Source organism: Besnoitia besnoiti, chromosome V, assembly GCF_002563875.1.
Source record: "Besnoitia besnoiti strain Bb-Ger1 chromosome V, whole genome shotgun sequence".
NCBI classification, from domain to species: Eukaryota; Apicomplexa; class Conoidasida; order Eucoccidiorida; family Sarcocystidae; genus Besnoitia; species Besnoitia besnoiti.
Window position 1 is genome coordinate 1,010,963 of NC_042360.1, and position 26,683 is coordinate 1,037,645.

General features: G+C 58.7%; 3 protein-coding genes across 3 annotated transcripts; 1 reads left to right on the forward strand and 2 right to left on the reverse strand.

Moving 5' to 3' along the window:
* Window positions 1–1,000: 1,000 nt before the first annotated feature.
* Window positions 1,001–4,972, reverse strand: BESB_059670 (ubiquitin carboxyl-terminal hydrolase; the record flags this gene model as incomplete). The annotated part of the gene is made up of 3 exons (XM_029364381.1): window positions 1,001–1,209; window positions 1,645–3,374; window positions 3,972–4,972. The coding sequence occupies 3 exons, from the start codon at window positions 4,970–4,972 to the stop codon at window positions 1,001–1,003; spliced, it is 2,940 nt and encodes a 979-aa protein (XP_029219089.1).
* Window positions 4,973–9,067: 4,095 nt separating this feature from the next.
* Window positions 9,068–9,745, forward strand: BESB_059680 (uncharacterized protein; the record flags this gene model as incomplete). The annotated part of the gene is made up of 1 exon (XM_029364382.1): window positions 9,068–9,745. The coding sequence occupies one exon, from the start codon at window positions 9,068–9,070 to the stop codon at window positions 9,743–9,745; it is 678 nt and encodes a 225-aa protein (XP_029219090.1).
* A 2,148-nt stretch (window positions 9,746–11,893) lies between these two features.
* BESB_059690 (Amylo-alpha-1,6-glucosidase) lies at window positions 11,894–24,830 on the reverse strand (the record flags this gene model as incomplete). Its single annotated transcript, XM_029364383.1, has 19 exons — window positions 11,894–12,038; window positions 12,648–12,871; window positions 13,153–13,317; window positions 13,753–13,985; window positions 14,576–14,714; window positions 15,064–15,228; window positions 15,504–15,659; window positions 15,881–16,013; window positions 16,493–17,625; window positions 18,027–18,238; window positions 18,571–19,723; window positions 20,168–20,297; window positions 20,554–20,972; window positions 21,122–21,446; window positions 21,960–22,226; window positions 22,372–22,467; window positions 22,898–23,177; window positions 23,504–23,656; window positions 24,671–24,830. 19 exons carry the CDS (start codon window positions 24,828–24,830, stop codon window positions 11,894–11,896), a joined length of 5,688 nt encoding a protein of 1,895 aa, XP_029219091.1.
* Window positions 24,831–26,683: the final 1,853 nt, after the last annotated feature.

Sequence of the window (26,683 nt, forward strand, 5' to 3'; positions counted from 1 at the left end):
TTTGCATTGCAGAGCCCTTGGAAAGGAAAAGTCAATTCGCATTCAGAAACCGGAAAGAACGACGGGTGGAAAATATTGAAAAAAAGCAGCGCAAACAGCGGTGTACCTGAAACGGCAAATCGGTCGGGCAAAAATGAAACCAGACCACCCTCTTTCCCTCTTAAAAATTCGTAGGAAAAGGATGAGAAACACACGCCAACATGAAACCCTGTTCTCTCGCGCCCTGCGTTTTCGCAGCAGGCGAGAGAGTTTGAGCGCAAAAATCAACGTCGGTTACAGTAGAAGCGTGAAACAAAAGTTCCATCCCCCCGGGTTGACTTGCTTGAACAAGCGTGCCTCCAGTGCTTTCGTCTCTCGCTTGCACCTTATGTCTGATGGACTTCTTATCTCCCTGTTCTCATCTCCGTTTCTCTCTAAGCACCAGCGCTGCGCACGTCCGCGCGTCTCTCTCTGCTTGTCTGCCATCTTCTGTCTGCCTCTCTTGCCCTCAGCGCCATTTGCACCGCTTAACCAGCCTCCAAACGCAATTCGCAACCGCACAAGCGCTCACGCACTACTGCCTCCCTCCCCTCTCCCTCACTGGTGTGCCGTTTTCGCGCGCGCGTCCACCAGTAGTCCCTCTTCAACTTCCCCATTCGATTCCGCCTTCCTCTGACGGTAGACTTTTTCCCCAAGCTCTTTCGCTCGCGGGTTCTGACCAAAGTACCGGCGCCTCCGCAAGGAGCTCTGACGGCCGCCTTTCTACGTTTTCAACAACGGCAGAAAGCTACATTTGCGGGATCTCCTGCGGTCCGCCGGCAGGCGCTTTGCGCCTGCCGGCCTCTCTGCCGCGACTTCTCTGTGTTATCCAAACCTATGGACGTCGCTCCCCACATGCAGCATCACGTCGCAGAACTTATATGTATATACACATAAATATGTATGGATATATATGTTTCAGAGTCAGCTTCTCAGGCGCGCTGCCGAAGTCGCCTCTTCCGGACACGCTCTGGACCCCCATCTACCGCTTGTTGAAGTGCTTGCCCTTGTGCCCGAAGGCCTTCCCTTTGTGCCGCTTGTCTTTGTAGCCCCTGCCACCCGAGGCGGCCCCCAGCCGCTGGAACCGGTGCCCTTTATTCTTCTTCTCGGCGAGGACCTGATCGAACGCCGCGCGCTGGTAGACGACTACGCTTGGCGACGAAGACGCTGCAGACGGATGCGCGACGGAGGCTGAGAGAGACGAAAGAGGGAGAAGACAAACGGCGCAGACTTGTGCACATGCCGACATCATGCAGGCGAGTCCGCACAGAACAATCCGCTAGCGAAAAACTGCCGCATTCGCGTGACGTCCTCCACGTAAAGTCCCCTTCAACACACGCATGCGATAACGCACAACACACGCATACACACAAGTATACATTCATATATATATATATATATATATATAAATATATACATATGTAGATGTAGATCTGTGAGATGTAGGGTTTAGGGGATAGGTCACACATTCACACGTGTATATACACATACATGCATCAAACTGTACGCGCGTCCTGTCGGGTGAGGTGGATTTCTCCGCAACCAGGACAAGGCATACATGAAGAGAAAGCGAACGAGCGTGTGGAATCTAAATGCAGGCCGCAGTCTGCGGTCCAAGCCCCTCACCTCCAACAGTCGGTCTCGGTTCCTTCCGCTTGACCTTCTTGACTTTTCCGCGATCATATTCTCTGTCGTGGCGCTCGCGTTTCGCGCTCCGCGGCTGCTGCAGCTCCTGCAGCCTCTCGAAAAGTTCGTCGCGGCGCGCGGGCGGCACGACTCCGTCTCCGTCCGAGGTCTCCTCGTCGTCTGCCTCAGCGTCCCACGTGCCTGGCGCATTCACTCCGTACTGATTGGAGTAGCTGCGCGCCGCAGCGATGCGACTCGACATGTCCTCGGCTGTGACGACGTGGAAGTTCATCAAGCTCGTGCCCCTCGGCTTGCCGCGCTCCTTCTCTTTGGCCGGCAGAGAGGCAGTTGCGGTCGGCGGCGCCTGCGCTGCCTTGCTGGGCGCCGCGTGCGCCTTCACCTTTCGCTTGCCTCCGCTCGCCAGGCCGTCCCCACAGTAGCACGCAGAGCCCACCCCTTCGGGCGCCTCCTCAGCATCGCTTTCGTCGTCGGAGGCTCCCCCAGAAAGCCGGGCAAGGTTTGCGAACCCCGCGCCCGCCTCCGCGGCGTTCCGCGCCCTCTCCAAGTTCCCTGTGACGACGCGACGCAGCAGACTGTAGGTGCCCGCGCGCACCTGTCGGCGCAGTCTCCGCGACAAGACTTGCGCGGCGCGGCGCTCACGCCGCACCAGGAAAGCGACGAGCTGCTTCTTCTCACGTTCTCTCTCGCCCTCCACGTCTTCCCACAGGTCCTCCGTCATAAGTGCGTCGTCCTCGTTGTCTTCGTCGCTCGAGGGAATCGAAGAGTCGCCGCTGCTCCCGAGACCTGTATCCGAGAAAGATGTATCGCTCTCGTCGTCGCTGCTGCCCGATGCCGACAGAGAGGCACTCAACGAGACGCCGGTGTTCGCCTCATCCTCGTCCGCGCTCTTCTCTGCGTCAGAGAGCTGCGCGTTTGCAGTCTGCGCCGCCACCCCAGGCGCCTGAGCCTTCGCTGCGAACGAGGAGAGCGAGCTGAGGACTTCCGCTGCATGCGTGCGCTCCTTCGCGGCGAGTTCGTCCGCAGAAGGGAGGCGCGAGTAGAAGAGAAGGTACGCTTCGTCCTGCAGACGCTGGAAAACGAGAGTCTCGCTCACCATGCGCACAGTCTCGTCATCCGCCATGAGCCACGCTGAGGAAGAAAACGTCGACGAGGACTGCGGAGGGTTGGGCATCTTCACGAAGCAGCGGTAGTGACCGCTAGACAAGGAGACGCCGGAATGCGTGATCACGGCGTAGAGTTGATAGAGCGGTGGCGAAGACGCCGCAAGGCAGGGCGTGGGGGAGGCGGAGGCGGCTGGCGATCCCGCAGGCGAAGACGCGAAGGACGACGACGCTCGCGTCGAGCACGATTCGGGCGAGTGAATCGGCTGCTGCGCGTCGTCGTCGCCAGAGGCCGCCGCGCCCTCCACGGCATCAGAGAGCGCAGAAGACGAGAGAGAGGAGGAGAGGGAGAGAAGCGAAACAGGCGCCTTCTCAGTCAGCGTCGCTGGCGCGCGCAACGAAAGAGCCATGTAGGGACTTAGATTCAAAAGCGAAGGGAACGCGAGGGCGGCGTGGTTCTTCCCCAAGAACGAGGAATCGAAGAATCCGCCCGCAAAGCACGGAAAGCCAGACACTGTGAAACGCTTGATTGGCAGCACCAAGACGCGGGGCGGCGTGTGAATCTGCAGCTGCTTCGTCGCCGGCTGCTTCTTCTTGCACTGCGGGCAGCTGAAGCAAACACGCGCAGGCCAGTAGAAAAAATCGCGAGTGAAGAAACACATAGGATTTCAAGGTCACCGGAATGCAGATCGAGATGAAGGCAGGCGTGCATGCACCGTCCAATCGCAGATCCACACATATGATATATATATATATATATATATATATATATAAATACATACATATATACATACAAATACATATCTACCTATCTATCTGTCTATCTTTCTGTCTATATACATGTAAGCACGTTTATATATATATATATATATATATATTTAGTTGCCGAATGTGGTTCGTAGAAACGAAATGAGGGCGCACAAGCGGCATCGTGTGCGTGGACGTCAAGCAGGTACGCGAGAAGAGTTGGGATTGAGCGCGACTTGAAGAGTCGCTCTCGGGACTCTAGCAGCACCGCGTTGATAAGACTTCCCGTCGCGGCAGGCTGAGGCCCCACGAGCCCGACTCCGCGCGGCGGCAGGCCAGCACTCCAGACACATGGGCGCCGATGCCTCAGCCCGCAGCTCAAGCTCCGGGTTCTGCCGACACGAGTGATGAATTTCTGGAAAGAAGAGACGACGGCTGCCTGGATCGGCCTCGACTCACTTGTAGCAATTGTCTCCCACGAGATGCTCGACCTGAACGAATCGGTGAAGCGCCTTCTCGAGTGTGCATGCATCTCCACCGCGTTGTTTCTTGCCGAGCTCAGGGAGGCCTGCCCAACGCGCATGCTTCTTTTTCTTCATGCGGAAGGCGTCGCCGCGCTCGCCGCTCCGGCCGAGGTCGACTGGGACATCGAGGCAGGGGTCGAAGCGCACGCTGCTGTACGTGCACTTGGTGCACCGAATCGAAGACTGGAGCCAGCCGCCGAAGAGCTGCCCGCAGAGACTCGTCATCCAGACTTCGGGCGGCGCTTCCTTCTTGGAGGGCGGCGCGCCAGGCGCCTGCGACGGCGGGCGCTGCACGCGGATGAGCGCCTCGAGCAGGTAGCGGAGGAACTCGTGGGCGTCTTCTTGTCTGCCGTGGCGGAACTTTTTCCAGACGAACTGCCGCACGTAGGAGCTGAATCGGTTCTCCACGCAGCCCGCGCCCTGTCGGTGGATGCTTTTTACTTGGTCCTCGAGCTTGCACAGGACGCAGAACGAGAAGGAGACGTCGGCGTCGCGAGGCAGAGCCTCGCCAGCCGCCTCGCCCTTCTTGCGCCTCGCCTCGCGGCGCGCCTGCGTGATCGGGCACCCGCGGCTGTGTTGACCCTCGAGGAGGAACTCTGCGAAGCCCGGTGTGTAGGCGAGCGCCTGCAGGACGGCGTTCATGAAGCACAGCGCGCTCGGGTTCACCAGGCCGGCGCCCGCCGGTCGCGCCTTGCTCCAGGCGAGTGGCGGCAGCTTGTCGCGCGGGAAAATCCACTGACTCAGCGGCAGCGACGGCGGCCGCGCGACGGGCGCGGCAGCTGCAGAGGAAGGAGACGACGCAGAAAGGGCTGATGAGGCCGCAGGCACGTAGCGAATGCCGCGCTCAGACAAGGAAACGACTGGCACGGAGAGCGGGCTCGCCGCGCCCAGAGAGGCGGGCAGCGACGCTGCAGCGGCGAGCGCTGCAGACGCCATGGTGAGGCGCGAGGGGAGGAGACCCGACGGGAAACGACGCGCAGAGGTCAGGCTGGAGGCGAACGGGAGAGAGGAGAGAGGGAGAAAGAGGGGCCGCCGAGCGGCGATTTTCAAATCGATGCGGACGAAAAAGCCACGAAACGGCGCCAAGAGGGACACGAAAAAGGCCGCGGAACGAAGAGAAAGTCGGGCGAGAGGAGCGGAGGCGAACGAAGGAAATCAGGAGACGGCAGAGGAAACTGCGAGTGGGCGATGGGAAGGACGCCAGACACAGAAACCGACGAAGAGAAGAAGAGGAGAACAGACATACTTTAACTGGGGCAGAGCTCCGCTGCAAATCTTGTTGCAAATCGATATCCGCGTGGCGTTTTCTCCCGATCGTTCCTGAGAAAAGAAGGAGAGACGAACAATCGACGCAGACTCCACTGTTTCCGCGGCCCCTTGCCGTCTTTTCGTCCGCGCTCGCCGATTTGCTATCCTTTTTCCTGGTTTACGCGGAGATTCGTCTCTGTCCACGCAAGCGCCCGTGGGCGTGACGTCTGGGAGACGACTAGGGAGAAAAAAGTCCCAAAAAAGAGATCGCCGAGGTGAAACGGGGCCGTCGAGAGAGACACGGAGAGGGTCGGGAGGCGGTTGAAAACATCCTCACATCTGCACGCGTATCGAACCCGCAGCGACCCGCCTTCTTCCGGCTTTGCGGGAGTTTCTGTGGGGTGTAACAGAAGTTCAGCGAAGACACGGAGAGCGACTGAAAAGGGATGACGTCGGCCGTCTGAGGCCGAAGAAACCGGAAAAAGGAGATGGACAGGCCTCGGCTGTCTGCGCACGTACATCACAGGTCCCCTACCGACATTGCAGAGGTTTCGAAAGAACACAGGCGACGAGGCGATGGCGCTCACGTCGTATGCGTGCAAGGCTCGATCGACGCCGCGGACGCGCGCCTGCGAGACTCCTTGCTGTCCTAAAAACGCAACAAGTTCTCCATCCTCACTCAGACACACACGTATGCGCGAAGCGAAACGAGTGGAGAAACGAGGAGAAGACGTTACTTGGAAAACGTCAGCGCCCGTTGACTCCCCAGGGGCGGAGCCCACAAACCAAACTGCGTTTAGCTACTTGCCCGCGCACGCTGCTGGCCTTACAGCACACAGCGCCCCAAGCCTGGCGGGATTTGTCTCGATCTTTTTCCTCGCTTTCTGTGGGTGTGTTGCATCGACGCGGACAAGGGAGTTGTCGAGAACAAATTCAGCGCCTTCAAAGCGTTGTTGTGGCCACGTTTCGCAGGTGAAGAGACCGTGAGGAGCTGCAGACATATCGAAGGAAGACAAGCGCGCAAAACATACCGATCCCCTGTTCACAGAAAGCCACAGAGGGGCCGTGGCGGAGTCCATCCGCCCGTTCTTGTCGCGGGCATCCAACGAGGAGGAACGATTTATGGGTCGTGAAACTCACAGCGAACAAACTGATGCCTGCTACCCTGCGTGAGATACTCCAGTGCTTGCACACCGCGCTGAATACACTGAAACGACAAAAAACCATGCAGAGCTAGGGGAGGCTTCGTCCCTCTGGGATTGGGAAAAGAGCTATATTAATTATATGTGAACCACCTTCAGAGGTCATACTAGGCTCTCCCATTCTGGTCCTTGAAGAGAGCGGCAGGCACATGGACAAGACGTTGCACGCAACGTTTAAAGTCGAAACCCAAGCCTGATCTGTACGGAGACAGTATACCAGACTTCTCCATTATTCTCTGCTGGAATCAAGCCTCGGCTCGCACGCGGGTGCCGATAATACGCTTAGCAACACGAATGTTCTTCTCTTTTGATAGTATACGTAGCCCGTGAGCTACCAGGATGTCCCTTCTGTTACATGAATTGTCCCTAAACTATAAATCCAATCTAGGGAAGCATGGCAAGGGAATCACGTGTGAGGCAATTGCAGCTCCACCTACGAATGCTTGATCATCGAGCTGCCTCGGCTTCCTCGTTTCGGTGTGGAGGACATGTCAGTGATGGAGTCTCCATTCGATTCCTTGGTGAAAGATGTGTGACGGAAGGCTCTGCCTTACCTCTCTCCACCGAGCCCATGCTTCAGCGTTATCAGTATCAGTGCCATACGGGGTTGCTCTGAGGAATACTTGAAAGTTGAGTGGATGCGTGTCACTCTATGGCAATCTGAATACATCCGAAGGCGTTGCATGCATTCACCTTCACGGCGAATCTCATGAGCACCCACACATGATGTGTATTATGTGCGGCGTACATATCGAGATGATCAGCCACCCTCCGTCCGAGTGAGCACTTTTCTTCTCTACAGGGTATTCAGTAGGTTAACATCGAAATGTAACGAGTGGAAAGTTTGACCGCGATCCATCGCGAACGGTCTCGAGTGTAGGGTTTGAAAAAGATCCAGCGCTAATCCAACTCCACACACAGGTCTCGCAGCTTTGGCAGCGCATTATCAACATGCGCGAACTGCCTACTTCCGTGGATGCCAGACAATTGGAGCCACAGTCGCCTGCTTTACTCCAGCCAGTCGGCGCACTCCTGTATTAACAAACAGGTCTGGCGTGACGCGATCGCCTCTGGACGCCGCCCAGTCGAAGGAGCTGCCGGCCCCCGTACGGGGCAGGAAGGCGGCTCAAGCCTGACGCCGTGCATGACATCACGCCAGCGTCCATATGCAGAGAACGAAGATTGTCTCAGCAGCGGCGGCGAAGTCTCGAATGTTTGCCTGCCCGACACAGGTGTCCACGTCTACCGTTGATTGCTGTACTAGAGAGCCTACGAGACGCAACCGTAATACAACTCTCAGATGTGATGCTGTTACACACTGAAAGCGCTTTGCAAGGCCACAGCCCGCGGCGGGGCGTCCTCTGTACCCGATCAAGCTACGGAGAAAGCCGAACCCGCAGCGGGGCGTTTGGGGGCGACGGCCACGTGTGCGACGGAACCACGAGGGATTGGACGCATTGCTCGCAAACGCTCCCGGCAGCAGTGTACTGATTTACTTCCGCGAGCTTTTCTTCTCCGACAGATCGGCGCACATCGCACGGGGCAGTGCTGTCCATTCATCACAACGTGTTGGGTCGTCCGAGCCACACGGTGAGTCGGCCGCAGCGAGACACGCAGTGGTCTGATCTGCGCCCGCGCAGTGTCTCTGTCGCCGTCTCTGGGCGAGGAGACACCGTCGCGGGTCGCGCGGGGCTGTCTCGTGGGCCCTGGAGGCCTTCACGGCGATGTGGACTTTTTGGTACTTCCGCACTGTTGCTCCTTTTCATTTCTGACCCATCCTAGACACTCTTAGGGCGAGAGAAAAAGAGGCTGTCGCCAAATTGCCAGCACCGCCACTCGCCAGGTCCCCTTGTGCACTACCAGCCGTCGCCAATCACATATACACATACATCCGGCGGAAAGGCAACATCCCCCATTTTCTGTTGCCAGCTCAAGAGCGCTTTTTTTCTCAGTGGAAACAATGCACAGTTGCCAGGAACGACACCAGGCGCGACGATTTTTAGCCCGGCGCGTCCCGCCTTGCGCTCTCCGTAGTTGCGCGATCCGTCGCCTCGGCCGCCGCAGGGACTGCCCTTCACCCTGCACTCGCCGTTGTGACTTCTAAAGAAATCGCTAAAAGCCTTTCAGCGCAAGCAGATCGATGTGCCAGGGCATTTCATCCAGATAGACACGCCGGGAGCAGCAGGCGAAGCGACACGTGCACACGTGCAAGCCACTGCGGAGATGCACGCCCGAGGCCTGTAAGGGTGTCTCCAAATCGCCGCGAGGGCACCACTGGCGCGGCCCGCGCGACGTCTCGCAGAGAGGTGCGAGGCCGCCTACGTCTCACCTTCCTTCGTGCTAGCCCTTTTTCCATTCTTCTTCCTCCCGTGTGTCTCATGCCTCCGTCTCTCCGCTGCACATAATACGCCTCTGTGTCACGCCCCTCCAGCCCCCTCACATCTCCTCTCCCCACGCTTCAGCGGCAGCTGCTCTTCTTCTTCTCGCGCTCCTGCGGCGGCATGCTGCTCGCCCTAGGGTTCTGCCTCGTGGTACCGAGCTCCCACGACCTCGTCTGCGGGCCTGCGAGTTTGTCTTCTGAATGCCATGGAGGTGCCGCCCACGCAGCGCCCGGAAGCGCGACCCACGCCTCCTCGCCACTTCCCTCGACGACGCGCTCCTTCAAGCCTGTCTGGAGTTTGCAGCTTGCGTGTATGCATGCGCACGGATCTCCAGCGCTCTGAAAATCCTCAACGGAGGACGAGGCAGTGACGCGACGAAACAAGACGGAGACCGACCGAAGCCAGGCGCACCGGCTGCGCGCCAACCGGCAGACGTCAGCAGCGAGCGAACGCCGGCCTGCCCGAAGACAAGGCCTGGCGGAGGAGAAAGGGTCGCGAGAGAGCGAGACGAGATGTTTGCTGTCATGGATCGGAGGGGACGATGCTGCCTGATTAAGGGAGTCCTCGCGGCCAACGAGGAGACGGCTGTGTCCCGCCTGCAGCTCGACTGGAGCGGATGCCTCAACAAGGGCTTTTCTTCTCTCTGGAAGGTTCTGGCGCCTCCTGACTCCTCCAGCGCGCACAGCGCGAACGGGGCGGACGCGGGAGCCGCCCGCCGAGGGGGAGTGGGGCACGGAGGCCCGACGCTGGCTGCGGCCAGCTGCAGGAAAAGAGAGACAAAGAGACAGTCCCCTGGATCCCTCTGGCGCCGCAGCCGGCGGAGCAGGGCCGGAGAGTCCTCGTTTGCAGCCACCCGGCGGGGTGCTCCTTTCCGCTGACAGAGGGTATCCCCTCGAGGTACTTTGTCTCGCTCCAAAGACGTGACGGGTCACGCCGAGCGAGGGCAAGGGCTAGAGAGCGACGCCGCGAAGACGCGCGAGGGTCTCAAGAAAAGAGAGAAGCACGTAGCGCCTGCTGGGGCGTGTCGTGTGCCTATGCACGCGACACCCCCGACATCGCCTGTGACGGCCGCGGTTATGGTGGGCTCTGCGGACATATGGTGTCTCCGAGTTGCACACGCGCGTCCTGCATCAAGCGTAGTTTCTTTGTTGGATGCTCGCGGGACGTGCGCTCACAGGTGAAGTCATGTGCGGTCATCGGTGGTCGGGGCCTCTGTCGGCGCTCTCTGCGCCTGTCACGGCGGCGCGGAGTTCACGAAGTCACGGCAGGACGCCTGCGAATTTGTCCCTTGAGGATTGTGGGGTCTGCATGGCTGCCAACGTTCGTGCGCGCGATAGCCTTCGCTGCTTTGTGCGGCATCTGTCGCCCGGCGGTCAGATGCATGCGTGCCCTTTGTCGCCTGAGACGCTCACACACGCGGTTTGCTTTTTGTTTTCTGGCGCGTTGCGCCAGTCCTCGCAGTGGCTGCCGACTTCGCGAAGGGTTCCAGCGGGGCCCCAGTCGCGGACGCCTCCACGAGCGCGCGGCTTGGCATCGCCCAGAGCCTCGCGTTCCTGTACTGCAGTCCTTCAGCGCCCTCGCAAACGCCCGCCAGCAACACGGCCAAAACCTCCGAGAAGTCGGAGCGATGTGTGAAGGGTGCAGAGCCGGGTCAGACGACCCCGGCAAGGCCCGCGGTCTCAGGCCAAGACCCCGAAGGAAACGCGGGACGCAAGAGAGAGAGAGGAAACGCCCCTGGGCGCCTTCGTGTCCCTGTGGGAGGGCGAGCCTTGCGCAGGAGGAAACGGCGAACTGGGGCCGTCCGCGAGCGCGGGCGGCGGAGGCGACGACGCGCAGAAGGAAAGGTCCGGCGACGCACAGGGCGAACGCGAGAGCGACTCGGGAGACGCGTAAGAAATGGCGGAGAGAGACATCCAGAGACGATGTGAATGCAAGACTCTCCAGATGCTCGTGAAGGCCTGCGTGCCCAGCTTGTATCTGCTTCAGCTGCTGGAGGGCTGACGAGGCTTGTCCATTTGCTGAAGACGGTGGGGTCGCAGATCGCGGCCTCCGTCCCGCTGTTGCTACGCGCTCACTAGGTAACTCATTTGAGTCAGCCGGCGTCGCGCCCCGATCGCAGCCGCGGGGCTGATGGCCTGGTGCAGGGACCGACCCCCTCCTCGCGACCGCGTTCAATCACGACGAAGTGTCTAATACATCTCAGTCATTCAAACGTCGCAATCAATGCCATGGGTCCGCAGATGTCGTTACACGCATACATGTGGATGAGCCGTGTCGTGTGAGTGCTGAGGAGATGCGTGCATTTGCATATATACAGTTTCGTATGGACTGCGTGAAGCGAGCCGACTCAGCCTTTGAGCAGGCCGACTCCGCGACATGTTTTGCCAAAAGTGTTTTTTGTGTTAACGGGAATCCATTTTTTCAAAAGGCGTCGCTCCACGCAGCGAGTGTCTGTCGCCTGCTGCGCGTTTACACCATCTGAGAACTTCGTTCCTAAAAAGCAGATGCCGCTGCGTCGCCTGCAGCACCTCGTCTCTCCTTTGGAGCACGGCGTCATCGATCGGCATGCAACCCTGACTCAGACCCGCGAGGCCCGCGCATACACGTCGAGACAGCTTTGCGAACTAAAACACACTTATGTGCGCGTCGTGAGACGGCACCACAGGAGAATTTGCACTGACCCGCGGGCGCCCCTGAACGCGACACACGTTTCCGGTACTCCATGGAATCATCCAACCTGCTGCACGAGACGCGCCTTGCACCGAAGAGGCAGAAAGAAATTCAGCCGACTCCGCGGCGTTTTTGCATCTCTTCATGTCACGAAAAGCACACAGCCCAGCCGGGGGGCCACAGCCCTCGACGCCGCATCCACACACGTGAAGGACACACGCGACTCCTTCGTATCGGGCACGTGGCGAGGTATGCAGATGACACTCACACACGCGGACACACCTAAATATACATATATATACATATATATGTACATACGCATATACAGTTGTAGACATTGGTTAATTCATCGTCCTTTATTCGGCGTCGTCGTCCGCGACGCTAGGACCGGCTTTGAGGCCGATTTTCTGGAGGTCAACGGGACCTGAGACGAGGTCGCCGACGACGGCGAGGAGAGTCGCGATCGACCACGCCTGGGCCGGGCAGCTATCCTTGCAAAAGCTGCACGCGAAAATGCACACACACTCAGAAACAAAAGATCTTTCTTTACAGAACAAAGGCTCACTCAGTAAATTACATAAACCCTTAACCCAAAATTTGTCTGAACCATTCAGAAATAAAGAGCAGTTTTGATCGGTTCGTTTAATGTTAAAGATATTTGCCCTGTTGAAAAAAATATTCATTGGTGTGTCTATCTCAACCTTAATCTGTATATATAGATTTATATACATACCTGTCCACCTGTCCCTGCCTATCCACAGGTAAGGCAACTGATCTATATGCACATGTGTCTTTACCTCTGTCTTTATCGATACCGAGCAATCCATATCAATCTCTCTCTGTATCTCAACATATCTGCCTATGCCGTCTAAGTAGCGTCGCAGTCTTTGTTCGAGCTGCCGGCCTGCGCCCGCCCAGCTCCGTTCGCCGTCTGCGGTTGAGCGTGCAATCGCTCCCAGCGGAATCGCATCTCTCGACAACGTGGATGTCGCCAGCAAAAGATCGCGTGCCACACTGCGATCGCCCCTACTTCCGAATACCCTCGCCGCCGCAACGGCTGCGGCGCTGCAACTTGTCGACTTTTCTTCCGAGTGTTTCGCGTCCGCTCACCTGCCGCTTGAGTTGGTAAGCTCGGGCAGCGAGCGCCAGCGGTCGGTGTCGAGGTGTGCGCGGTGATTTTGAAGGAACTGCATGCACTCCGCCTTCAGATGGCTGCTCGGGGACTTGGACAGCGGCCCGGTCTTCCCGCCGGCGCCGGGCTCCGCGTCGAACTCCTCCGCGAAAATCATCTTCGCCTTGAGGAAATACCCCAGCGGCCAGATCCATTCCGGGCCCTGTAAGCCGCCGACACGCAATTTCGAGACACGCGAGGCAGCCATGCGTCAAAATTGCAAGGATACAGACAGGCACACCTCTATGAGTCCCCACACGACCTCTATACATACATATGAGTATATATATAATCATATATATATGTAAGTATGAATATATGTTTATAAGTATGGCAATGCACTGACCCTCAACTTCCGGTACTGCGTATATAGGTATGGGTGCGGAGGAGGACCCCGAATAGAAGCCGCATGTTTGGCTGACGCCTCGCCGCTCTCCGAATTACCTGGTGATAGTTGTAGCCGTGGGCGACGTGGAAGTCGTCGGAGTCGTTCGAGTTGTCGTAGTCAGGGCGGTAGTTCCAATCCGAGGGATCGAGTGTCTTCAGCCCCAGCTGCTTGGGACCCCACAGCGCCTTTTCAACTGCGGCCAAATACTCGCGTGCATGCGCCTGAAGAAGACAAACGCCCCGCCACACGACGCATTTGAAGAGACCTACCGACGCTCACGCAAGGTCCAAGCTCTCGGTCGCCCCCGCCCGCCCTCCAATATGAACAGGTGCTGCGGTTGGTCTGTTGCAGGCGTACCAATACATCCAAATGCGCAAATAGTCATACGCCTACATTAACACAAAAACACATATATATTTATATAAACGATATGCTGCATGCTGTTGTGTATATCGCCCAAAACAAGGCATGCATGCCAACTAGCCTGCAGCCCTCCAAGAGACGCCTCGAATGGCTCTACGCTGTCAATTGTGCGGCGCATTCTTGCGGCACGCTCGGCCTCGCCTGCTCGTGGTATGGACCGCAGATCCGCGCCTTTTTGTTTTCTGCATTCTGATTTTTCAAAAAATGAGTATCCGGGTCCCCCTTTTGCTCACTCTGTCGAAGAGCTCCGGCGCGACGGCGAGGGCGACGCAGACGTTTGGGCGCAGCTGGTAGTCCCGCCAGACTTCGGAGGCTTTGAAGGTGTCTTTGTAGATCCCGCGGCGATTGATGAACTGTGAATCTACGAAGAACTGGCTGTCCTCCTGCGCGTTCTGCGGCACGTAGAAGCACTTTTCGAAGCGCGCTTCGAGCAGCGAGTTCCAGCGCACGTAGGTCATCTCTTGGCCTGAAAACGAAACACCCAAAAGAACGGAAAACGCCGATGAGCCGATAGACTCAACACGCTCGTCCGCCGCGAGCAACGCGACCGCACCCGCACCCGAAACAGCGGCGCCGAAAGATGGAGCCGCTGAGCTATGAAGGAGGGCACCGTCTTCGACACAGAGACAACAGGAACCTCCAACAACGATTTTACGATCCTTCTCGAATTTCGTTGAAGGGCACCGGACGCCTCGTTGCCGCCATGCCATCGGGAACACTCCGCAGAGCCAGAGACGAAAAGGAACGGATTCTTGCAACATTTTGGTGGCGCAGATAAGCGACAGAGAGTTCCCAGAGGCGCCTAGCCCCCGCTGACAGAAGCGCCACGTCGCCGTACTCGCAACGGTCACGCGATAGAACAAGATATACATATATGTATACACATACGTATACATGTACATATATATATATATATATATATATATATATATATATATATATATATATATATATATATATATGAGGAGTGTGGAAGGAGTTACTTCGATGCATAAACATGCGTTCAGGAGACGTAGGAACACGCAGCGGCGTGCGCGGAGACAAGCGATGAATTACCTGCGCTCGTGGTGACCGTCTTGTAGGGGAAGAATTCCTCCGGCAGCATCGTGACGAAGCGCAGCGTCGACTTCAACAGGCCTATGATCTCCACCGCAGCCCCGTCGCGCGGGGTCGCTGGCAGTCCGCGGTTGTGCGCCTGCAGAGCACAGCCAGAGCCGAGAGGCACACAACCGAAAGAGATGCTGGCGCGAAAGCCGCTACACGTAGAGTAGGCACCAACCGCACTCGCAAGCCCACAGTGCGACCTAAACCCTAGAGAGACAGGCCGTGAGGAAACGGTATATCTGTTCTTGGGCACGAGTACCGAAGAAAAAGAGGGACGCGGCTGAAGCGCCCTGCACAAAAGTGAATGGAGCACAAAACACAAAGCGAAGGGAGTCAGCGGCTCGCTTATTTGCATGCGGCGCCTCGCAGCTGCCGCCTGTTTCTTCGCTTCGCAGTTCGTGTCGTTTTCGGTGCAACGCGCAGTCCGCAGGCCGTCCCACCTTGTCGCTGGAGCCCATTTTGTCCATCCAGGTGCCGCAGTTGAAGCGGTTGCCTCCGAAAATAAGCCCGGTGTTGGGGTCCATGTAGATGCGGATGTTGAAGCCTTCGTCGCGCATGTGCTCGTCAATCTGCTTGCCCGCGTTCCACTCGCGGAAATCGATCCCCTATGCGTCAACGCGCCGACAACGTAAAGTCGTGTGACTTCAAAGGCGGTTAAACAGGCCCACTTGCCCTAACAAAGTTGTTTATGGTTGCAGGCCTCCGCCACCCCACAGGACTGCTTCCCACGGCAGCTAAAGGTGTTATGTTCCGGTATCTTGGTAACCTTGATTGCCTGGACGACACGCCATCTGTAGTGGGGCGGCAAAGTCAACGCGGCCGCCAGATCGGCGGCGGCGCATTTGTTCGGCGGAAAAAAGCATCATGATAAGCTTCTTACCTTTGCATGCGAGAGGAGGATGTGGTGAAGGACGTCCGCGAGTGTGTTGATCGGCAGGTCGGGCGCCTGCGTGGCGTTTCCTTCGTACTTCATTTCCACTGGAGTCTTGAGGATTTGCAGGCCCTCGGGCGCGTGCACGCAGTAGTCCTGAATCGCCTGCGAAATCCCAGCGGCTCACGCCGAAAGCAGAGAGGTCAGCGCTCGGGACGGGAAAGAGACATGAGAGATACCGATGCGAGGGAGCGAAAACGAGGTGAAACAGAAAGCAGAAATGACGGCGATGCTTGTGACCGCCGGCGCCTGAGGGGCTCGCCTATTGACTAGCCTCGTGAGACGAAGGCGACACACTAACACTCGAAGGAATGACTTGTGCTTACCTGACAGAAAAACCACGTGGCGTCTCGGGCGTTGTAGCGAGGATTGTTGCCTGCGTCGAGGAGGTTCGGGATCAGACCGTGACGCATCACGCGCGCGAAGCCGAGAATCTCCGCCTTCGCCTCTTCGTACCGGCTGCAGCACATCCCCACGCGGCAGGCTCAACGTCAATAAAAAATGATGCAGCGCTGAGGAGAAGGACATCGCCACAGACCGCACCCCGCTCTCTTTCTCAGCGACATCTGCTCTACTGACAGGCGCACTGTGTGCGGGCAAAGCAGCATCAGTTGCTTCAGGTCAGCGTCTTACTCGCTCCAGCGGAAAAAGACGCGACAGCGATCTACCCTACACGTGCGCGCATCTTGCACCCAATAAACTTAGTGCGCAGATGAACAGTCGACAGTCGCGTGAACCCCCGCCCGATACCGCCTCCCTCTTTCCCCTTCCCCCACCCCCTCCCCCCTCTCGAACACCGCGGCCTGAGCCGCGAGACTCTTCTTCCCCGCGCCTTCCTAGGGCGTGAGGCTCTTCGGTCCATTCCCTTAACCCCCGGCGCGCGTCTTGAGCCCCAAGGCGTTTCGGAGTTCGACGCGTCTTCCCTTTCTTCCGCGTACCTCGTGGTGAGCAGAATGCCCTTCAGCGCGATGAAGGTATCCCGTCCCCAGGCGCGCATGAATCCGGCCGAAAAGAACGGCAGTCCTGCGGAGATGCTCGGCTGCAGCGTGCGCCACACGAGCGGCGCAGAGGGAACGAATGAGTAGAACTGGAGCGTGGAGACACTCAGCAGCGCAAGCAAATGGTCGCCAGGAGACACGGCGATCCCGCCCTCGGCGGCGTCTGCGCCGTCCGCCGCCGCAACTGCGGGGTGCTTTGGATTCTGCTTCTTCTTGCCCTTCGGGGAGGAGGCGTGCATGACGAGCTTCCCGGGGATGCGGAGCTGCCCGGTCTCGGCGTCGGCGACGCTGCCGCGGGCGAGCGGCATTTTGTCGAGGACGAAGCGGCAGCAGAGGGCGTAGAGGTGGGAGAGGATGTCGTCCGCGTAGTAGGGCCGCAGCCAGTCGTAGACTGGGAATCGGTGCTCGATGATGTCCACGGCCTCCTGGAGCCAGGCCTTGATGGGCTCGAGACAGGGCGGCGCGATGCGCCCGGCCGCGTAGCGCAGGAGCCAGTAGCCCTCCTTCAAGTTCCTGAAGACGGGTTGGTTAGTCTGCGCCTCGAAGGGCACGCGCCGAACCTCGTCGAGGATGGCCACGGGGCCTGTGAGGCCTGCGTAGACGATCGAGCCGTAGCCTGAGACTTCGTACAGCCCGCGACCGCGGTCGCGCTCCTCCTGTTCGCAGGAGAAAAGCAGCTCAGAGAGCGCCGCCAGCGACGTTTCTTGCAGCAGCGGCCACAGGCGCGCGTAGTGGCTCATGAGCGCCGAGCAGGTCGCCGCCGCCGGCGTGAAGAGCGGAGCAGCGGCGCGCTCGCGTTCGATCTGCGCCGCGTCCGCGAAGGCCGCGGCAGGCGCAGTCCGCACAATCAGTGCCGACCCACGCGGGAAGTTCTGCAGATGCAGACTCGTCGTGTTTGAGGAGCCGTCAAAGTACGTGTTCGGCGCGAAGTAACTCAAATCCGAGAAGAGCTTCGCCGCGCCCGGAAGGCCGTTGATCTTTGCCACCGCCGGTCGGAAGTGCTGCTCGGCGTCGCCGGGCAGCGCCAGCGTCGCCATTAGAGGCACCTCCTTAATCTTTCCGCTCAAACGAATCTGCAGCACGAAAAAAACCAACGAGGCGTGCACAGCGCGCAGCGGGCACGCAGCCCTAAACAAACGAACGCCATCACGGAGACGGTGCATTCAATTCACCAGCGCAGTTGGAACTCAGATTCTGAAACCAGTGCAGCAATTTTCTCGCGACTGAGACGGTCCACGAAGGGAGAACGGCACCGTGAAGTCGATGGCGGGAGGCGACTCGACCTCCGAGCCAGGATGTCCCCACAGCAGCACCAATCGCCGTGGCGGCTGAGAGCTGTGCTGCAGCCCCGCCTGCTCGACTCAGCCGGCAGCCTGAAGTTTCGAGAGCTGTTGTCCTAGTGCAAAGGCGTGGCGTCGCGATGCGAGCCGGCCGTTTGCCGACGCCTCTCTCTTCTACACTCATTTGGGCTTACCTCGGGCAGCGGATAGTCGCCCTGCTGGCAGTGGTAGGCGCAGCGCGCTATGAAGTAGATGCACTCGTGCGTTACGGGGTGGTGGCGGACGGCGACGACGAGGTCGTCAGTCTTGCACTCCGCATCCAACTGCTCAAATCCTTCCTGCCCAGCCTTGACATGCAGCGCATTCAGAATCGGGCGAACCGCGAGCAGCCCGGGAGGCGAGTCGCCTGCGACACAAACCGCAAAGCACTGCCAGACGCTCGCCCTCTCGCTCCCACCTCGCGCGCCGCGCCTGAGTCTCACGCGAAAGAGACACTCCTGCCTGCAGTGCTCGAAAACCACGGCTGTCGATGCACACGGCGCACGCCGCCAAGCAATGCCAGCTCGTGCCCCCTGAACAACGCCACAGACAGCTGCCTGTATGTCACGCACAGCAGCACCCTCAGTCGCCCCGCGCCCAGAGTCGCCGGCGTCGCCTCGGCTTCTCACGTGTTCGCGCCCGGCTCCCGGAATCGCCTCCGCTCTGTCCCTTCCGCAGTCGTTTGGCGCCGAGGCTCACCTTGCTTCCAGGTTGCGTGGGCGTCGGGGCTGGCGCCGTCGCTCATGAGAACGTTGTTGACATTCCATCCGTCCTTTTCGCAGGGGAGGTCTGAGTCGACAGTCCAGTTGCCGTCGACGACGAACTTGAACTGCAGCTTCTCGGGCGCGTCGCCCTTCAGGCCATACTGCGCGCCCTTCCGGAGGACGATGCGGACATGTCCGTTCTCGTCGCGTTCGCCTGAGACGTCGCGCTCCCAGTTATCCCAGCTGCCGCGCATCACCACGTGGTTTCCGCCATGCTTGCAAGTCAGCGCGAGTTCGTCGAGGATCTTCGGCCGCGCCACCGCCTCCTCTGCGTCGACCGTCGTCCCGTTCGAGACGGCCTTCAGCTCGCTGCCCGCGATCAGCGCCACGGGGTTGATCAGGGGCACGTCGCCGTGGTAGTCCTCGTAGACGCGGTTCTCGGCGACGACTGAGAGCGTGCGCGGGACGAGCTCGTCGTAGCCGCGCGTGGATCCGACTGGGCAGCCGGCGGCCGCGAGCAACACGGAGAACGGAAGAGCCGCCGCAGCTGTGAACTTCTGATTGGGCGTCTCGTTGTCGTGGGTGCAGTCGTAGAACAGCGCGGGGCACAACGCCGGCCGCAGCGGCACGCCGCGGCGAGTCGCCGGCGAGAGTGGAGCTGGACTCGGCGACGCGGTCGACGCGGGCGATGAGGGCGACGAGGGCGACGCGGCGTCAAGAGACGCCGCCGGCGGCAGCGAAACGGTCGAGGAGAAGCCGCGCGCGAGGGAGCTGAAGAAGCCCGAGGAAGACGCAGGATCGCTCCTGTCTTCGCTCGCTTCGCGCTTCGTCTCGTGCGTCGCGTCCGCCGCGGGCGAGGCCGCGCGAGACGCGCCGGCGCAGGCCGCGGCGGAGGTGATCGCCTCTACCGGGGCGCCGCTGCGATTGAGCGAGAAGATCGGCGACAGCTGACCCAGGCCCTGCTTCATGCCAAACTTCTTCAAGTGGTAGGCGAGATCGCCTGCGTTGTGCGTCTGCATCGCCTCACGCACCAGCGCGTTGATGCCGAGGCATCGCTCAAAGTGGAGATCCATCGCCTGGCTGCCAGTGAAGAGCTCCGCGAAGACCCAAAAATCCGGGCGAATGCGACGACACTCGCGGAGCATGTGCTGAAAAAACAGAAAGACAAAACTGCGACGCCCCACATTCTCCAATCACCTCCTGCATCACCTGACGATCGCGCGGGTGCCGCGGCGACGACACAAAAGGGATGCCGCTCCCAATCAACACCGAGTCGACCCTTCCGCCTCCTGCCGCCGCCTAACAGCGACGCCTCTGCAGGACTCCCTCGCATGCAGCACAGTGGAAACTACGATTTCCTTTGAGCAGTTTGAAACCCCGTGAGGAAGAAATGTGTTGGCCGTTCACGCTACAGGTGTGAGCCCCGCTTGAAGTGCTCATCTGCAGACTCTATCTTTCCCGATAGTCCTGATGGACGTATAGATACAGCAAAAACAGTCATATATATTTATATATATATATATATATATATAGATTGCGTAGGCGCCCTTTGCAACTGGTGGCGAGTGGAGCGTCATTTGCCTGAGACTTACCTGCGCGACGTGGATGGGCGTGGAGTGACAGTTGTCGAGGCGCACGCCGTGGAAGGCCTTCGCAGCCATGCGGCAGTACTCGGTCATGTGGTTCCATAGGAAGGGCGCGTCTTCCGGACCTTTGCCGTATCTGCGTGAAGCACGGCCGCAGAGAGAACGACGGTCGCGGCGCGACTTCGCATCTCCTCGCGTGTCGTTTGCCTGGGGTTCTCCAACCAAATCCATACAACGGTCTGCTTAGCCAGAGAAGCACCCTCCCCGAGCGTTGTGGCTTCAGCAGTTCTCTGATGGGTACTGCGTGCCCCGTGAGTACGTATCGAAGAGGAAAGGTGAGTCGCAACTTTGGCGGAGTCGCAAAATTTTGCCTGTTCACGCGCGCGTCTGACCTGAGTTTGACGCAGTCGGACCAGACGACGAGCTCTCTGCGGAGGTACACCAGCGCGCCGGCGGCAGCGAAGTCTTTCGTCGCGTCCCAGCCCATCACCCAGCCGTTGTTGGCCAAGACGGAGCGCTGGGCGGGCTCGGGGCTCTCGTCGAGCGGCGTGAAGTAGCGCGGCGCCAGCGCTTCCCAGTGCTTTTCGCCCAGGGGCCCGCGTCGGCACTCCAGCCGCTCCCAGCGTGCGTGGCCTTCGACAGCTTTGTGCACAAAGTCCTCAGACTCGCGTGCCTTGTCGACCAGGCGCCCGCAGACTGCCGACAGCAGCCCGCGCAGACGCCCCTCCTCGCTCAGAGGCAGCAAGTCTCGCAGAAACGCCCCCGACACCACGATCGTCGGACCGCGCTTCACGCCAACCGACTTGATCGCCTGCACCACAAAGAAGCGCGCGCGCCCAGCGACCCAAACAGGAGACGAAGAATGATGCTGGACGATCATCAACGTGATGCTGCGGCAACCGAACACGTGCACGCATGCGTTCACGCCGAGCAGACGAGGCTTGTCTCCGGCGCGCCTACCTCGTTGAAGATGCGGTCCTGCATCTGGCCGTCGTCGAGCCTGCTAGGCTGGGCGTGGGCGCCCGCGGCGGACGCGTGCGCGGCCTTCCAGGCGGCGACAGTGTCGTCTACATGCAGGTAGAACCATTCTTCCATGCGGAAAGGCTTTAGCAGCTCCTCGTTGAAGGCGCGCATCACATTCTGCAGCTGGTGCTCGTTGTCGATATGCTTCGTCGCTCCGTACTTCTCCGCGAACTCGCCGCGGACAACTCGCAAACTGAACTCCTGCAGCTTCCAGTCCAACTCGTACGCACCTGTCAGCCACGGCGAATTGTCGGGGCTATATCTGCAAACACGCCGCCCAGCCACCCACAAATTCCCAAAGCCGGGTCCATCCACATATACAGATACATACGTATGTATGCTATTTGTAGCCCGATGTGGGTGCCGATACCCCCGTGCCGAGCGGCCGGGGCGCGGCGAGGCCCGTGCCTGACAGGCGGAGACGCTCGCCACCTTATGCACGCCTCCGATGGCAATCACACTACGCGAGACGCTAAAAGACGTTAACGAGACCAAAGGTATATATATATATATATATATATATATATATATATATATATATATATATATATGCCTATAGGCGTCTGCACCTGGATAGGATCCTACAGGAAAAACCACGGCTGGCGTCCTCACAAGCCTCCCTCCACGGAGGCAGAGGCATGTCTCCACACACGGACACAAGCCTGCATACTCATATAAGTATATATATATATATATATATGTAAACACGTGTATGCATGTGAATTTTCCTCCGTGGTTTTTGCGAAGACTCGGGCGTTTGCCTGTCTAGGGCTACCCGCTGTCGGGGTGGTCGCGGAGCCAGGGACTGTTGCTGGCAGTGTGATTGAGGACGAGGTCAATGGTGCTGAGCAGTCCCAGCTCGGTTTCCATCAGGTGAATGATCGCCTTCAGTTCTTCCAGCCCGACGATTTCGCTGCTGTTCGCGCGGCGCAGCGCCGCCAAGCACCCCGGGACGGCGCCGCTTGCGCCGCGCCGCGGAGAAAGCGAAGGCTCCGAAGTATCGTCCAGGAAGAACTCGCTGATGTGCAGCTGGTCGGCGATGCTGCGGGCAGCGCAAACCGCATACACGAGGCAGAAACAGACGCTGACCAGCGCATGCAGCGTGGGTGGGGAGAGGCGGGGGGGGGTCGTGGCAGGCAGGTAGATGCGGGCGCCATCATCGCGCGCTGAGAAGAACGCGCACTCACCTGTAGCACGACCCAGACTCGCCCAGCGCCTGCAGAGGCGTGAAGTGGATCATGTTGTAGCCCAGTTCGCCGGTGTTAGTGAACATGCGTCTCCATCTGTGAAGCGTTGGACAAACACGAAACCAACAGTCTTGAGACGCCCGTGTGTTGGGGCACCTCTTCCTTCGCCACAGGTCTTTTTTTCTGCTTCCTCTGCGCGAGGTGTCCCTCGTGCTCGGCGTGGTTTCGTGTGCACGCCTCTTGGTCCTTACCCTGGGGCGTGCCCTTCTTTCCAAGAGTCCTCTCTGCTGCAGTGTGGGTTCTGCCAATGCGCCTCACTCCCTCCCTTCCTAGACACGGGCATCCTACCCGGCGGTGCCCATTCGGCTTACTCGAGCCGGGAAGCCGCCTTCCACGTCTCTGGAAGGAGGTCATTTGACCAACATGTATACCTTCTATCCCAACAGCTTTCTCCAGCGAATACAACACGTGACAAAAAACCTATTCTGCATTTTTGTACAAACGTTGCGTCTTCCTGTCGTCGTACCTCGCGAAGGGTCCCAGGCAGCGAGACAGCACTGTCTGCAGTGAGATGCTTTCTTGCTTCAGCGGCACGCCGTTGATGCTGAGTGCAGGCTCGACGATGATCACAGAGACTGGCGACAGCGATGCAGAGGCCGCCGGCCACTCCGCATTCGAGGCCTGCCCTGCGCCTGCGCCCTGCCCGCCTTCAGGCGTGGGCGGCGTTGAGGCAGAAGTCGTGCGCGAGTGCGCCGGCGAAGCCGACGGCTGCCCTGCGCCATACTGCAACTGAATGCGGTACGGACCTGACGCGCGAACATATATAAAACATATAGAAATGTATAGTCGAATATATGCATATACATATTTATATATATATATATATATATATATATATATATATTTCATAGCGCACGTGCTGACGCGCGCGGTGTACCCCCGTCACACATATATACATACATATATGTACATGCATATACATACATACATATATAAGTTTTGATGCATCACTGCGGGGCGCTGCGTTCCGCGAGCGCCCTGCCTTCTCTCCAGCGTGAGTCCTTCCCTTCCGGCCAGTCTGCGTGCCCTGTCTCGCCGCGAGGCGCGAGGGCCTTCGCTGGCAACCTCTCACCGGCAAGTTTTGCCTTGAACATGAAGACGAGGTTACCCAAGTCGTCCGCGGTTTGGCGGAGCTGCTCTGTCTCCCCGAGCGGCGTCTCCACGACGCAGCCAGCCACCGGATGGGGCTGCGAGCCGTTCAGTACAAGCAAGTCGATGCTCGCCCCTGCGCAGGCGGAAGCACACACATCCAGACACGGAGTCGCTCTCCTGCGCGTTCCGAGGCCTCCGCGGCTCGGGTCCCGACTTCAGAATTTCACCAGCAGCTATGCAGCTGGACACACTGACCCGTATGTGGCGCCAGATGCTGCAGAGTGGCTGTGCATCAACGCACAGAGCAGGCATAGAGGGACAATACAGACCGCGGCTCCATCCGGACGCTACAAAAACAGGTGAAAGAATTGCTATGCCAAACAAAGCACGCAGGGGGGAGACGTTCTATAGTCTCCGCCTGCCGCGCCCTCAGCTAGCACGCCGAGACACACAGGGAATCACTCAAAACGAGCGGAAACAGAGCGCGAGAGCGAATAAAAGATCGCTGAGGGCGGAAAACGCCGGCGCGGCGCTGAGCAAAGACGTCAGCAAGCGCGCAAAGACTGCACGGAGTGCGGAGCTCGGAAGGCAAAGAACACCCGAAAGGAAAACGCGAATCGCGGCGGTGAGCTAGGCTTTCCGATGCAAGTAGGCCTCGCCCTCGCTGGGCTCTGCTTGGTTCACACTGGAAGATCATGAAACGAGAAAACTGAGGCATTACACCCGAAACCTCAGAGGCGAGGAAACGCCTAAGAAATGAACGGGAGACTGTGCGGCGACGCCTTCGATAAAAAAGCGATTGCGATCGCTCTGGGCAACCTCACTGTGCTGAACAGATATCGTGACTCGCAGAGGAACAGGCGAAAGGACGCATGTAGAGACAATCTGCGCAAATGAGCCGGCCGCGAAAGTTCTGCGAGCTCTTCAAGGTGATGGCGTCGTGGGGACTGGACTCGCGATCTCTGAGGAACTCGAGACTGTTGAGCAGCCAGAAACGCGAGTGATCCAGGAATGCAAAACGCATGAAGCACGCATCGCGGTAGGCAACAAGGATATGGCGAGACAGCAGATCAAAACGCTCGAAGCGACGGGTGTAAGATTGTTCTCCAGAGCGATTTCTGCTCATTTCCATGGCTCAAGGACGCACCTTTGGAGACGCGGAAGTTTCCAGCGGCTCTGTCCGGGGCGTCAAGCATGCCCTCTCTGTCAAAGTGAGCGGAGAAGACTTCAGCACACGAGATCATGTGCGCGAGGCTGGGCTCTCCGGGCTGTGGCAGCCTCTTGGCGTTCACAGGAGGGAGCCGCATGGCTGCGAAGGACGAAGAAAAGGACGAAATCGAGCGGGAGGGAGGGGGGCCGAGGGGGGGATTCAACGAGAAGCCAAGGCGCAGTGCTGCACCGGGAGCGTTTAGGGAGAGAAGCGGAGAGGCAGCCGCGTAGATCGAAGCGTGGAAAAACGCGGAAGAAGGACGAAAGGAGTTTTTTTCGTCGAGTAATCGAGGCGCGGGTGTGCTAGATGCGAGGTCGGCAGGAGTACTGCAGAGAGAGGAGAAGAATGAGAGAGGCAGGCGAGCGAGCGCGAGAAACGAGGAATCGAACGCGAAGCGAGACGCTAGACTCGCAAGCGAGGAAGGCCAGAGTGAGTATGAGAAGCAGCTGAGCTTGATCGTCTACGACTTGGGGCGCCGAAAGACCGGGAGGCGAACAGCGACGGAAGGAGCGGCGAAAACCAAATGGCACTTGAAGACGAAAAACAATACTCAGGGGAAGCAAGACTCTGCTTCACCGAAGGGGTGCTAAACAGGCGACCAGCCCCTGCACGGCAGAAACGGAAAGATGCATAAAACGCCGACACGCGGAGGAGAGGGAAATAAAAAAATACGCGCTGGCTTGAGGCGTTGCCTAGACCCCGACTTCTGCGGAAAACGTAGAAAAACGAAAAGACAGACGGCGGTTCCCCGCACACGCACATTCAGAGCCTTTGCTGCCAGGATAGGCACTCAATTAAAAAGGGGTAGACTGTCTTGTGAGTGTGGAGGCCAGCAGAGAGACGTCGAGAGCGACGTGCGTGTACCCAGAAAGCCAGTGTGCAGCACCGAACTGCTCTCAAACGGCGGTATTGACCTATAGATGAACATGGAGGGTCGAATACTTGCACACGGGCAAAGTGTTCCCTCGAAGCGGGAGCACTGGAATCTGGATTGTCGGACGTAGTGAAAGATATCGGCAAGCCGACAGCGACAGTGCAGCCTTTGTAGACTGTGTCCACCGGAAACCTTCCGCGTTGACAAGCGAGTGTGCTGAAAGCCGGCACCTCCGCTGAGCAGCCGGAAGAACATCGGAGCTCTTCTGCACTGTGCAGGCATCCAAACTCAAAAACCAGAGGCCGCTTGACCGGGATGGCCGTCTGCGGAAGATGTGTGTGTTTACACTTTTCCTCGAAAGAATCGTGCGGCGGAGATAGGCGAAGGCAAGGCAGCGCATCCACGCCGTAGGGCGGCATAGACCATACACAGACTAGGAAAAGAGTCCAAGTCGCGTCGAGTGCGTCATAGCAAGAAAAACGCGCGGAATAACGCGCATATGCGAACGGAAAATGAGCACTTTTCTCCTTTCAAGAAGACCGAAACCAGCTAGCGCCGGAAACACACGGGTGACACTAGGTGTATGTACACTCGACGCTTCACGTGTTTAGGAGACAGGAGTGAATTCGAGTGTTTTCGACCGCCGAAGAACGGAAAAGAACATTAGAAAGCGACGTTTCATGCGGTGTCTCAGTTTCTGGCCACTCAGTGCCGCACGTGCCACCACTGACGACCGCAGGCGGGAGCGCGCGAAGCGCTTTCACGGTCAAAAAAATGCGGTCGCTACGCCTCTGCGCGCCGTCGGCCCTCCTCGCTCCTTTTGCGGCGTTTGCGAACTGCCGCCACTATCGCCTTGTTCAGCCTCCCGCGCACAAATCTCGAATGCGCACAGTTTTTGGCCGACGGAGTCCTGAAAGAAGAGCTCGCGAGAGAAAAGCAGGCGCTCACACGCAGAGTTGAACTCGAGTTTGGCGCCAGTCGGTTGAGGGAGACCGCCACCCGCCGCCGGTAGACCAAGCGTAAGCACGCTCTGTGTCCCCGTCCGAGCCTGCGGAAGAACTTCCGTGCACGCACTG